Raw genomic sequence first — 14,598 nt, 5'->3', positions numbered from 1 at the left:
TTTCATTCCAGTTGCGTGGTTCCGACTGTTAAACATGGAGGTGGCTCTGTAATGGTTTGGGGTTCAATGTGCTCATCGGGAACTTCCAAATTACATAGAATTATTGGGACTATGGATGGACGAATGTGCCATTCAATTTTGAGCAGAAGAGCAATTCCGGCCGGAAAAAAACTTATTGGGAATGGGTTTATTTGGCATGAAGACTCCTGCTACCTTCGGCACTGGCTACCTGGGGGGTCGACACTGGCTACCCCGACACTGGCTACCCGACACTGGCTACCCATAAGGCCGACACTGGCTACCCCGACACTGGCTACCCGACACCGGTTACCTATAGATGGTGACACCGGCTACCTATAGGTGGCGACACTAGCTACCTCTTTTTTGCTACCCTGTTACATTTAACGTAAGCAAGAATCCCCTGGCCTTTTGTTTCTTGCCTGCAATTACATTCCTATTTGCAACATGAAGACCAAAACAGGGTTGGACCACCGCGGTTAAAATCTACCGCGGTACTACCGCGCGGTAGCGGTAGTACCGCAATCTTTTACCGCGATATGCTTAAAATTTTCACAATTACCGCACTACCGCATGTCATGTATACTACCGCACGGTAGCGGTAGATAAACGCCATCTATCAGCCAGAAAATGAACTATATTTCATTAAAAAATAGATGGCAGCACGCCATTTCCTCAGCCCCTAACGCTTGATGTTCATCTATAAAGTTTGTAATTCTCAATAAAGTTACTGAAAAACGTTTGATTTAACAGATTTAGTCTTTTATCATCATGGGGTAAGTCAAACTTGTCAATTTTATTATTATTGAGTGTAATGCAAGCATCCAAACTTTATTTTAGTCGAGGGAATCGATCCCAGCAAAACAAACGAGGTAAACGCAGTGCACCTGTCAGGAATGAAAATAGTGTTTTGTTACATCAATCAGGTAGTTTAGTAGTTGCAAGTTCTGACTTTACCTATGTAACTGTATTTGAAAAAATTTTTCATTCACAACAAGTTAATCCACCTGATGCAGCACAAATTGATGATGTTGCTGTCGCAGAACCTGCCACTGCGAAGGAAGCTTCAGTACCAGCTTCTACCAGCACTCAATCTGTTCAGCGTGGGCAAACAGTTCATTCAGGTAATACTCCCAAACCTAATCTTTCATATCCTATTATTCATCTTTTTTATTTTAGATACTGAGGTGATGGGCCTTAATGAGTTGGACACTTCTCGTGATGACAGCAATCTATCTTCTTCAAGTCCCAGCAGAGATCGAGAGAGTGACACAAGGAATCCTGAAGATGCTACTAGTGTCCAATCTTTGAAAGGTATATAAAGAATAAATCTAGTCATGTTTCTGTAGATTACTTATTATGGGTTTTGTAGAATCTGATGACATCAAAAGGCTTTCCTACCCACCATCCTTCTTCAAGTTTATTGAGCCCTCGGCGAAAAATGGAAGCTCCCTGTACGCTTGTCAAGTGAAAGATTGTCCCAGAATGGGAAAGACTCTATCGGCGATAAACAACTCTAGAGGAAACTTGCGGGCTCACATCAAAGTATGACGTACTTGGTATGACAACTTGTTGAAGATGGTCGATTTTATGCCTTTTTTGGTCTTTAGACGGTTCATAAGGAACAGCTGGAAAAGTTTAACACACTTTGTAAAGAAATTGATGCTACTAAGTTGATGGGCGTCCAACCTCTTAGGGACCATTCGGATAAAAAGATCGAGACAGATCGTAAGCCAGCCTTCGTGCAGCAGGTCTTGTCTTTTCAAGGGTACCAAAAACTTGTCACACAGAAAAACCTGGATGAATTCATTCCGGTAATTGTTACTGGCATAAGAGAAAGATTGTTGGTAAACTTCATCTATTATCCTTTTACAGGAATACCTTTGTGACGCGGTTCTACCAGTCTATCACACAGAGACAGAAGCCTTCCGGACTTACACCCGTAAATTGCAACCTCGTCTTAAAGTCAGGAACCGTGCATTCTACCGAAAGCAGATCGCCAGTATGTATATAAAGAAGAGAGCTGCTCTTATGAACCAGTTGCGAGGCGCATTGTGGATTTGTACAACTGCCGATGGATGGACTTCTAGGCGGCGGGCGTTCATCGGCATCACTGCCCACTGGATCGCTCCAAACCTGAAAAGGCGTTCCGTATGCCTTGCCGTAAGACGCGTCATAGGAAAGTGTGATTTTGAAATTATTGCCAAGCTCCTAGAAGGTGTGTACGAAGAATACGACATCCTTCACAAATTGACGGCAACGGTGACGGACAACGGAAGCAATTTTGTGAAAGCATTTCGTCTCTATGGATCCTCGTCTCTCCACTCCACCATCGAGAGATCCACTTCGACTCAAAATCAAAATGCGCCTCTAAGGGCAGCTTCATTGGACGTTTTGAACGCGTCCACCTCTAGGACGACTCTGCAGCCAGTAAATGTCAGGTCAAACAGGATGGTACTAGACTAGCAATCAGTTTCTTACAATGTCGGTACTGAATTCTTTTTTTTAATTTCAAGGTGACCGGAGAAGACAACATCGCCGCTCTTCTAGAAGATGAGCTTTCTGATTTTGAAGAGACCGATGATGAGATCGATTCGTTATCTGATCATGACCATGATAAGGAAAAGGAGGATCAAGGAGAATCTGCAAGTCCTGCAACGGAGCAAGAGAGTGAATCCGAAATTCAAGAAAATACTGATGCTGACATGAATCCAATTTCCTTAACGGCAATCCTAAATAGTGGTATTGACGCAACCAACATTTACATCCTACCACCTCATCGTCGGTGTGCATGCCACACATTAAACCTGATTTGCAAGTGTGACATCTATAAGGATCTAGAACCGGCTCTCAAGAACCTAATGGAGGCAACCGATAAGAAACTGACTGCTATCTGGAATAAGCAAAATCGAAGCTCTAAGGCTTCTGACACGATCATAGAGAGCCTTGGGATGCTCTTTATCATTCATAATGAAACTCGTTGGAATTCTTATTTCAATGCCATGCAACGAGCCAAATACTTCGTCACAAAGAAAAGGACCGAACTTAAAGCACTTTTTGAACAATTCGGGATTGCGTATTTCCGCCCAGCCGAAGAGGAATTCATTCGTGAATACGTCAAAGTGATGGAGCCTATATCAGAAGCATTGAATGTTCTTCAAGCAGACGTCAACATCTCTATCGGTTATTTACTTCCTACGCTTACCATCCTTCTCAATAAGATGGAAAACCTGAAGGAGAAAGGCGGCATCAAGCACTGCAAACCTCTCCTAAACACAATGATCGAATCAGTAAAGCGAAGATTTGCTGAAAGTTTGGCTGACGCAGAGTTGCACATCGCCGCCATGGTACATCCTCTCTTCAAGGCAAAATGGATGCCGGAAGGCGAGGAGCGTGATGCTAAAGTCCAAGGTCTTGTAGACGTCTTTCGATCCTTCAAGAACGACCAAGTTGACTTGGAAAATAGGTATCTATACAGTTACACTAATTCCATGATGTAGTGCTGTGTTTGTTAACTTCTTGCTTTAATTTTCATTTTACTAGGAAGCAGTCTTATTCAGCGGCCGATGGTATTCAAAGCGAGGATTCGGACTACAGCCCGCAGAGAAAGAAGACCAAGAAAGATTTCTTCAAATCAATTTTGACAAACACAGTACCAGCGGAATCCAACGAGGTTGATTTGTTCCTTGCCGACCAGTCTACAAAGATAAGCAGCCTGAACAAATACCCAACCATTAAGGCCATATTTATCAAGTACAATGCTGCATTTCCTTCCTCGGCCTCTGTCGAGCGCTTATTCAGCGTTGCAGGAAGGATTTTTACCCCACTAAGGGGTCGTTTGTCAGACAAAAACTTTGAACGCATGTTATTATTAAAAGTAAACAAGTTCATTGATTCATAAACTAATTCTTTCAATCTGAAATACAAGACAATAAGGCAAACTAAATGAAACCTAAATGCTTGTGATTTTATTTTGTCTTAGCTATCCGCGCTACCGCAAACGACCACCGCAACCGCGGTAGGCTGTCAGACTACCGCGGTAGTAACGTACCGCGGTAGAAAATTGAAATCTTGCGGTTACAGCTACCGGGTAGCGGTAAATTTTTTTACTACCGCGTCCAACCCTGGACCAAATGCAAATAACGTGTCAATTTCCCTTTTTAAAAATCAGTTTTCCCTTATTTTTACGAATGCAGTACCCTTGATTGATCATCAGGAATGATCAAGTAAGTTATTATTCCTAATTATGTTACATGTTTTGATTTTAAAGCAAATTTTTTATATATAGATTGCACATAGGAAGTAAAAACCTAATATTGACTACGAGCAATCAGTCAAGACATGCCCACTGTCAAATATTAAATACAGGAAATTGCACCATAGAATAGAAGATAATTACATGATTACAGTTACAGATTCTTCTGCGTGTTCATTACAGTGGGGACAAATTCCATCACCGTCCCTGATGTTTGAGGAACAATTGTTACATAAGAAGAAGCCACATGGATAAAACACAGTGTTCTATGGGTTAACTTTGCAGACACTACACAATGCTGCTGCTACCGGAGCAGTTAGACCACGTACATTGGGCTGGGATCGTGTTTCGTGTCCACGACCCCGTCGTTCACGGACTGTACCAGAGGGGCAGCTTGACGGATAGCGGCTGTGTTTGGGTCCAAGCGAGGTCTGCGAGAAGGAGGAAGAATAAAATCACCACCTGGACTTAGACTTGCAGGCAGCCGACGTCTGCGGTGGCCACGGCCTGTAGGTGCAGGCTGATTAGCGGTTTCTTCTAAAACATCAGTGCCAGTGACGTCTAAGGGACCATCCTGCTCTGTTGGAGTAGCAGGCACCGCAACATCAGCAGACACATTGGGATCAGCGTTCTCTACAGGATCGGTAGAATTAACAGGCTCGTCTGCAACACCATTATCCAAAGGAGTTGCAGGTCTTGCTGTACCAGCTAAATACCGTCGCCTAGGTTGGACCACAGGCTCCACTGCGCCTTCGGGTTGATCTTGATGGCCTTCTTGATGTAAGGCTACTCCATCCTCTACAGGAGCGCTTAGCTAAAAAGCAGCAAAAATTGGATGTAATACGTACAGATCTAAATATTTTTTTTTTACTCACATCAGGTTCTGTGAAATATCTTGCCCCAACGAGAAAATTGCGTATGTCTTCCGCTTTCCGATCCGACGCCAAGTACAATCTCTCAGTTTCAGCAATTTGGGAATCCCTTCGACGCTGGAACGGTGTCTTTGGTTTGATGTAATCCACCCCTTTTATCTCGTCTGCATGATAATCCCGCATCATTGCATTTTCAGATTCTTTGAGTGCATCTGTAATTGAAAAGTTCAATGGGTTAGTAACTAACGTTAGTTTCATAATTCTGTAGTATTCTTAAGTCGAAATGTCTTACGTATAAAATCCCTGAAGTTCAAATGACTTCCTCCACAGCGTTTGTTGAACCATCTGTGCCATGCTTCCACGAGATTGTTGGTGCGGTTGGGCATTTGGAATACGCTAAATCCATCTGGAGTAATGGTGTCAATCCAGTAGCCGTAGTAATAGTCCATAAGACGTTTGATCGCCGCCTGGATCTCGACCGATTCTCTTCTAAGATCTTCTCTGTGGGTATTTTTGATATCGTGTAAATGACAGAAATTTAAAGAAAATCGTCAAATTTCTTTTTAAAGTTTACCTGGAAGCCTGCTAATATTGCATCTGCTGGTAGGAGGGCCAGAGCAATCATTTCCTTGACGATGTGACAGACAGTAGGTATACTCCGGTATGCGCCCGTAAGGCCATACTTCTGGACTCTCCTCCAAATTGCCTGAAAAAGTCTAAATGTTAATTTTCAAATTTAAAATGATTTAAAGATAATTTTTATTTACCTGTCCATAATGGAACCAGCAGCCAATGCAGGTACAGCCTACAAAGGCTTGCTCGCAGGATGACTGAATGGCATTTTCGAAATCTGACATAAATCTCTCAACGTTGAGGTACACGTCCGGATAAAGATCGTCATACACAGTCAAAATCTTGTCAAGGACAGCGTCGTATAGCTGACGGGTCTTCTTGTTCATTAAAACGAACGCAAAAGGATATACCTGTGTAAGTTTTAACGTTTACAATTACTTTGGTAAATAATAACATAATTTTACTTTGTTTTAGTTGTACCTGCCCAAAGCGGCTTATATGAAGAGTAAAAAACTGCTTGGAGAATAAAGTAAGATTTTTAAAAGTTCCGTCTGCTTGCAATGGTCTGTGCAATTTCAGGGAGCAGCTTTGGTGAAATAAACACAAACGCATCCCCTCCGTCGGCCGTTTGGACTCGCCCTTGGTAGAAAACGCCACCTTCGAATGCATCTCTGGTGGTAAATAATAATGTTTGAATTCGCTAATAATTTCCTATTTAAAAAAAATGTTTTTACTTGTATTCAGGATGCTCCATTATGAGTTCTGCGTCCTCATAAATAGTTGTAGGGATCCGTGGCTGCACACTCCGCTTGGCCCGCTGGATGCGACGCTGCATAGCGTCGTTGTAGCTCACGATAAGGCCTGGAAACTCCCGATGAATCCGATCGAAAATTTCACGGGGTGGATCGCGAGAGACCAATGCTTCTTGGGCGCAGGCGTTTATAAAGGCTAATTGTTGTTGCAGATGTGACTCCGGTGGATGGTTGTGCGCAGAGCCATCTTTACGGAACACACCGGTTTGTCTATTTTTCCTGAGTCTAGCGTTGCAATTCCCCTTAACCTTCTTTTGATTCTTGCAGATGTAGACGATCTCGTCCAATCTGTAAATAGGGACAAGCCGTTTTTTACATTAGTATTATGTTTTACGCTTTTACACTCACATTTACAACTAAATCTATGTATTTTTACGGTACTTACAGCGTCTTTTGCTTGTGGTAGATGTATCCACGTTCGGAGTTGTAGTTAACACCGGTGCGACGAGTAGCTGGAACTTCAGCAACGACAGGAAAATCTTCCTCGCCTTCTCCGTTCCACACGGTGATGCTTGCTGTGATGATTTCTGTGATGACTGCTTTTGCTGTTGTAGTTGTGACTGAGACTGTGAGAAAATAAAATTTTTTTTTCTCTGTCCTTTTATACATCTAGGAACTTCCTATTTCTTCATCAGTGCGACCAGTCCAGCCAATACGCAGCTATCGTATGATCCATCCGCCACGAGTTCCGGTAACCCTTATGATCCATGCGCCATTGGGGTCCGGAAACTTCTCAGTTGCTCCACCCGCCTTAACAATCCAGTAACCACTCTTATGATCCAACCGCCGTATATGATCAACCCACAAACGGCCCCTGTGAGATTTTGTATGATCCTTCGACCGCTGGGTTCGTGGAACCCCTCAGTTGATCTACCCGCCACTGTGTTCGGGTGTGAATTCATGTTGTTATCCTGATGTAGTATAATTTTATTTAACTGCTTTCAATTTTTTTGCTCAAAGGTTTTTTACTTTGCATACCTTTTTTGAAATTCATTTTAATTTCGCTTTCCTTTACGTTATTACTCTGAAGTTACTCACAAATAAATCAAAGGTTAAATAGTTAAATAAATTAATTTTTTATTTAAGATTTGCATATGTTTTAGGTGGCATGAATGTCCAAGCAAATGTTTTGTAACTTACATGTGTAAGATGTTACAAAAATGAAATTATACTGTCACGTCCCGTCCTGTTCGCCTTACTTTTTCTTACCAGATGAGCGCTAGATGGCCTTGAGTCGCTTGGCGTTCTTAGATTTAATCCAGATCTCTCTCGCACTTCTCGTCTGCTGACCATTATTGCTGACCATTATGGCCATTATGGCTGAGTGGATGTTAGTTTTCTCTTCTCTGGTGTGTGTGAGTTAATCTCTTGCTTGTGTGAATGTGTTAGTTCCACTAGGGCACCATTGGTTAAGTTAGTGTAGTGTCTGAGACAATTTGTTTAGTTAGCCAATGGTGAAGGCCACCGTCTTGTTCTGTGCCGTGTCGTTGGCCAGCATTACGGTGCTTTTTACAAGTGGTTTACATCATCGAGTGTACTGAACTAGATTACCGGTGACAATACTATCTATTTTAAAAGAATTCGTTTGATTACATTCGCGTATATTTGCCAAACATTCGAAAAGCAATCATTTTTTTATACAAGCCGAAAGCTTAGAATCGACGGAGGGTGGGGGGTCTTTTCATTGGACTATTTAGTAAATGCAAGTAAACGAATGTTTCTTACATTGAGTTGGACAGGTGGCCATTTTAGGTAATTTTGAAGGGGTAGCAAAAAAGAGGTAGCCAGTGTCGCCAACTATAGGTAGCCGGTGTCACCCTCTATAGGTAGCCGGTGTCGGATAGCCAGTGTCGGGGTAGCCAGTGTCGGCCTTATGGGTAGCCAGTGTCGGGTAGCCAGTGTCGGGGTAGCCAGTGTCGACCCCCCAGGTAGCTAGTGTCGAAGGTAGCAGGTGTCGATTCCCCAAAAATCATGGATTATCCAAAACAACATTGGCTAGATATGCAAAACTACATCAAGGATGTGGATTCATTTTACCTTTACAAGTCAATTGTCCTCAGTTTCATCTCCAGATCCTGTCATCAGAAATGGAACGTGAGCTATCCGAATACTTGTTAAAGGATCTGCCGGCCAGCCCTGGAAGTCGTCTTCAAAAGAAAATTGGAAAAAGCCCACCTAATCAATTCCCATACAGAGAAGCTGTGGGGAGTTTATTGTATTTAGGACTAGCCTCTCGGCCTGACATATCCTTTGCTGTTGGGCAGGTCGCCCAGTTCTGTGAAGACCCAGGAGCTGATAATTGGTCAGCAGTCCGTCGCATCCTTGCCTACCTTAAAGGGACGATGAACCACGGAATCTGCTATGGTTCAACAAAAAATGGGCTTATAGGATACTGTGACTCTGACTATGCTGGCGATCCAGATTCTCGGAGATCTACTTCAGGATTCCTCTTCCTTCTCAACGGTGGACCAGTTGCCTGGAGCAGCCGCAGGCAGTCGTGTGTTGCTTTGTCAACAACTGAGGCCGAATTTGTCGCTGCGTCCGAAGCAACAAGAGAAGGCATATGGCTTGGGCGACTTATGAAAGACATCATACCTAGACGAAAAGGCCCAATCGGCATAATGTGCGACAACAAGTCCGCCATTGATCTCATCAAGAACCCGGTACATCATCAAAGAAGCAAACATATAGATGTTCGCTTTTACTTCATTCGTGAACGACAGGAAGCTGGGGAGATCGACGTTCGGCAAATCTCCACTACATACCAATTGGAAGACCCTCTCACTAAACCTTTAGCAAACCCTCGTTTCTCCTCCCTGAGAGAGTCAACCGGTATTCTGCCCGTTCCAACTGACTTAATCTAATTTTCTTTTCTTTGAATACAGAGGGAGTCCAATATACTGCCTTGTATTTCCCCCTCTCATCAAGTTTTCATGTTTGAGAGGGAGTGTTGATTTATCCAAACATGTTACACTGTTCTGGCAACAGATGGCGACAGGCGGCGGACGGGGCAACCTGTATGGTGCCAAGTATGCGACCTTCAGAATAGCAGGCAGATGCTTTACTACTAAGCCATAATTCATTCTGTTCGTGTTCTGTCATCCTGGCTATACTGTCACGTTCGCTTAAGTCTGTCAAGACTTATTTTCTTCCTGTGTTTCTCAGACTGTTCAGTCTTCATCCACGTTCAACATTCAGTTTCTTCTGTATTCACTTATACTATCAATGGTAACTATATGTGTCAATGTAATGCATCTTATTCTGTCAAGCCAACACTATGACAATGCATGTACCCTGTGCAAATACAGAAGCCTCGCATACAATATATCCTTGTAATCTCAATACGTAACGTTATAATTTTTCTTAGACTCAAGCTCAAACTTTCAACCAGAATCCAGCAACGATGGTGAGGCTGGTGCATCATCAAATTTGCCAGTTACCAATATCGATTTAACTGGAAATAAGGATTCACGCGATTCTGATTCGAGCTCCAATGATGATTCAACTTAGGGGAGGGTGGGGTTATTTGGACCGGTTTTGGTTTTTCTCGTGTAGGGCCTTTCCTAATCATCTGATTTGTAAAATAAATGTTTATTGTATTTTTATCACTTTTTGTTTGTTTGTTTTTAGGTTTTTTGGTATGTTTAAAAAAAATTCTTATCTAAAACAATATGTTCCATGTCACGGACAAGGAAATCAGAATGGGGCGGTACTTAGTAGTATCGATCATTAAAAATATAGATTAAGAATCCTTGTTCCGCCTCAGTAGCAGATGACGTTATGGCATAGACCCTAAGTGATTTCAAAAGTCATGAACGAGCCGAACGAACAATCTCGATCTGTTTCTGAAGAAGAAATATATTTTGTCACACTAAATAGATACAGAGGAAACATTTAATTAAATTGGTTAAAATATTGATTGTTTAAATATCTGTTTTAAGATAAAAGCTGGGTTGATGATGTGCAAGTAATTGCAGGCTAACGACGTAAATGCAATATGAAAAATATTTGAACATTTATTTTGTATTGCAGGTTCTTACTGTATATTTTGGTATTTTGATGAAACAAGGGGTAGATTTTTAGCAGTGAAACAGCAGAGTTCTTCTTGTGTGAAGTTATGGGGGATCATAATTCAGTGAACACTGACTCTACTCGTGAATGTTAAAGTAAGTTTGTGTTATATTCTTCAAATAGGGATACTTTTTATTTATATCCAGTGGCTTCCTTTTTCTAGATGCCTCGAACATACAAAAGAGTTGGATTGGTTCCTCCACCATCTAACGAGAACCTTAAAAAAGCACTGGATGACATTCTCTCTGGCAAATTTAGCATTAACCAGACGGCCAAAAATCATGGATTATCCAAAACAACATTGGCTAGATATGCAAAACTACATCAAGGATGTGGATTCATTTTACCTTTACAAGTCAAACGTCCTCAGTTTCATCTCCAGATCCTGTCATCAGAAATGGAACGCGAGCTATCCGAATACTTGCTCACTTGTTCGCTATTCAACCATGGATTAACTACTATCGATACCAGAAAAATTGCATTTTCGTTTGCTGTTGCAAATTCATTGAAAACTCTAGCCAATTGGCACATCAATGGAATGGCATCAAAGGACTGGTTATCTGGTTTTACGAAGCGAAACCAACATATATCCATCAGGAAACCAGAATCAACGAGCCAAGCAAGAGCATGTGGTTTCAACAAACCAGTTGTTTCAGGCTTTTATGATCAATTATTTAATGTGCAGGACAAATACCAATTTTCTGCAGATCGAGTATTTAATTGCGACGAGACTAGCGATACAACTGTCATGGATTCACCAAACGTGATTGCACAAAAAGGAGCAAAACAGGTTTAGTTTTTAAATTTTTTATGTTTTCTGTTTTGATAAATAATAATCTCAAAATTTTAGGTTCAACAGACAGTATCCGCTGAACGTGGTGAGAATGTGACGATGTTAGCTTTCATAAGTGCAGAAGGTAAATCCATACCTCCTGTGTTTATCTTTCCCAGGAAAAAGTTAAAACCATAAATGCTCAATTGTGGACCCGTTGGATGCTTGGGTTTATGTCATCAATCTGTTTTTTTTTCCTGATAAATCATTTACTATTTCATCAATTTATCAATTTCATTTTCATTAATTATGTAGGTTAGATGACTGGAGAAAATGTTTTTAAATCTTTGCAGCATTTCAAAATGCATGTAAATTGCTCGAAGGAGAAACCTGTATTACTATTAATGGATAACCATGCAAGCTACTTGGATTACAGAGCAATGCAATTTGCAAAAGAAAATGGGATTATTTTGTTAACCACTGTTCGCACGCTCTTCAACTGCTAGATGTTTGGGGTGTCAGTAAAGTGCAGGGTGCAGGTGCAGGTTGGACGGGGGGTAATCCTTGTCGGGTTGCAAGAGCATTTCACAATCGGGAAAAGCCGAACCAACCGTGGTTCTGTAACAGCGTGGATCGTAAATGTTTGCATTCCGCCATCCGTCGAACAAGTATGAATGCCAACCCTTGGGATTGATAGGCTGAATCGAAATCGCATTAGCTTTGTTGAAGATGTCCAATGTTGGTATAAAAGTCGTGTTTGCACGGTCCTCGGTAACAAAATCATCATCACTTTGATCACTATCACTGGCTTCCTTCTTCGACATAACGTCAACCTGTCGCTCTACTGGGCAAGAACTAACTAAACTACTTAAAGTGTCGATTACTCTAGTGGGAGGCCTCTGGGGAAATATAAGGACGCTACTGGTCAATTCAGGAGGAATGGAAAGGAGGGGAGCGTAAGAAGTGTCTGGGGATTCAATGGTTTTGTTTAAAAAGGCGTAAAAATAGACATTAAAAAAACCTTTAAATCATGAAATGCGATTTATATTTTAACAAAGTAAAAATTTGATACAATTAAGGATTCAACGAAACAATATTATAAATGTTAAAAAGCACTTTAACACATTACGACTGACGGAATGATTTGGCTGCTGAAAGAAGGCACGTCCAGGCACGTCCCAGCTGGCTGCTAGCCGCTGCAGGAAGTGACGATCATGAACTTTAACTAAATAAAAATGAAAAAAACGAAGTTTCAATGTAATTAAATTATTACACAACCAGTTATTAAGACATTAAACCTAACCTGCACTTTCTGTGAGCAGCATATGAGCCTGCATTTTACCCACCTACCTGCACGCCGCACCCTGCACTCCGGGTTCCGCACTTTACCCCCCGTCCAACCTGCACCTGCACCCTGCACTTTACCGACACCCAGATGTTTGTGTTTTTTGCCCTTTCAAAAGCTACTTAAAGAAAAGCCATAATGAGTGGCTTCGACTAAATCCTGGGAAAAGGATCACTATTAAGGAAGTGGCCAAACTAAGCAAGCAGCCATTCATTGAGAGTATGACGCCCAAAAACATCATTTCCGCTTTCGAATGCACTGGAATTTTTCCTTTCGATAGAAATAAAATATCTGAGGACTGATATGCCCCATCAAGAGTTACTGACCGACCAGGTCTGTTTAATTAACACATTTTTACGTAACCTTTTTTACGTAATCTTTTTTATCATAATAAAAACAGCTTTTATCTCTATTGACGTGGATTCAATTGATCTGACAATTAATCCCCCTATAGGACAACAAATAAACCACAGTGAATCCGAATCATATCCAGAAGAAGATCTCGGTCAAGGTAAAATATTAGTTTACTTTAAACTTTGCAAATATCAAGTGATTTTAACGTTATCTACAGAAGACCATTGTCCTTTGAATATTGCGGAAGAACATTTGCCTAATACCTCAAGTCAACCAGCAATATTAGATGTCAGCCAGTATAATATTCCCATCGCTGAAGAAGACAGTATTTTAGAACAGACTGTGCCTACAAAAACACATGTCAGCCCTTCTGATTTAAGACCATATCCAAGAGTAAGCCAAGATCCAACTTCAATATTGCCAAAAAAAAAGAGAAGTGGTAGAAGCAGAGTTTTAACGGACACTCCAGAGAAGGACCAAATTGAAGTTGAACATAACAAGAAGGTTGAGAAAGAAAGTCAACGGTTAAAAAGATGTTTATTAAAAGAAATTCAGGTGAACAATAAGAGAAATACCACTTAAAGTAAGCCAGCTGCAGCAGAGAAACGTCATCGACAGAGAAAGGAACCTCAAGATAATGTAACAAATAAAGAAAACTATACTCACGTAAACAAAAATTGTGATGAACCTCCTGTTTCTTGCACTATGAGATCTGGGCGTGTTTCTCGCCGTAAAGTAATTAACGATGTTTAGATGTAATCAAATTGTTTCGTTTTGTGCCTACAACAAACAACCCATTTTTCTAAAACAAAATCTGTGCCTATAAAAACTTTTGTATTTCAGAGGCATCTAAAGCATAATCAAGAAAATAAACTTTCTTCACAGTATTTTCGATTCTTTTAGAATTACAATATTAGTTTCAAATAAATAGAAATTATGAATAAACACTGATGTAAGCCAAAGAAAGATGAAACTTTAAAAAAACAGGAAAAATAACATTCTGACAGTCAATACGACGTTGCTAAAACAAAAAATAAATTTTTTAAAAATTATTATTTTTTCAGCGTTGCCACTGAGCCAAGCTCCGCCCATTAGAAACTCCATTTTTGTTCAAAAAACCCCCACATTAGCGTCCCAAATATCCCCCCAAAAACGCTTTTGAGAAAACTTGAATTATAGAACACATTTTAGAAGTAAAAAATTTTTTTTTGGGGTGATTAAAGCTAAATGGTATATCTACACATTTGCTATCTCACTTTTCTTTTAAAATTTAAAAATTTTGAGTAAATTCAATAAAAACCTGGTTTTTTAAAAGAATTTTTAAGGGCTTTTTTTATTTATTAAATAACTAAAAAACTTAATGTACAAAATTCATGATTTTTTAGGGAATAAAGTGGATACCTATTTACAACATCATGTATTAATTTTAGAATTTTATAACTAAATTAAATATTTTTTAACTAGCTGTTTCACATGTACACCGGTCGAAATAACCCCACCCTCCCCTATCGATGTAATCCAAACCG

General features: G+C 40.7%; 2 protein-coding genes across 2 annotated transcripts; both read left to right on the top strand.

Moving 5' to 3' along the window:
• The first annotated feature begins 684 nt into the window (after positions 1 to 684).
• LOC123472348 lies at positions 685 to 3,954 on the top strand. Its single transcript, XM_045173742.1, has 9 exons — positions 685 to 794; positions 859 to 944; positions 1,017 to 1,142; positions 1,198 to 1,332; positions 1,391 to 1,563; positions 1,629 to 1,832; positions 1,894 to 2,472; positions 2,535 to 3,484; positions 3,562 to 3,954. The coding sequence occupies exons 1-9, from the start codon at positions 790 to 792 to the stop codon at positions 3,917 to 3,919; spliced, it is 2,616 nt and encodes an 871-aa protein (XP_045029677.1). The 5' UTR covers positions 685 to 789; the 3' UTR covers positions 3,920 to 3,954.
• A 4,280-nt stretch (positions 3,955 to 8,234) lies between these two features.
• Positions 8,235 to 11,793, top strand: LOC116918404. Its single transcript, XM_045173449.1, has 4 exons — positions 8,235 to 9,758; positions 9,898 to 10,696; positions 10,765 to 11,391; positions 11,452 to 11,793. Exons 3-4 carry the CDS (start codon positions 10,765 to 10,767, stop codon positions 11,569 to 11,571), a joined length of 747 nt encoding a protein of 248 aa, XP_045029384.1. The 5' UTR covers positions 8,235 to 9,758; positions 9,898 to 10,696; the 3' UTR covers positions 11,572 to 11,793.
• Positions 11,794 to 14,598: the final 2,805 nt, after the last annotated feature.

This window comes from Daphnia magna, linkage group LG5 (assembly GCF_020631705.1).
Source record: "Daphnia magna isolate NIES linkage group LG5, ASM2063170v1.1, whole genome shotgun sequence".
Classification (NCBI taxonomy): domain Eukaryota; kingdom Metazoa; phylum Arthropoda; class Branchiopoda; order Diplostraca; family Daphniidae; genus Daphnia; species Daphnia magna.
Note: the sequence above shows the minus strand (reverse complement) of the source record. Positions and strands in the feature narration are given on the sequence as shown.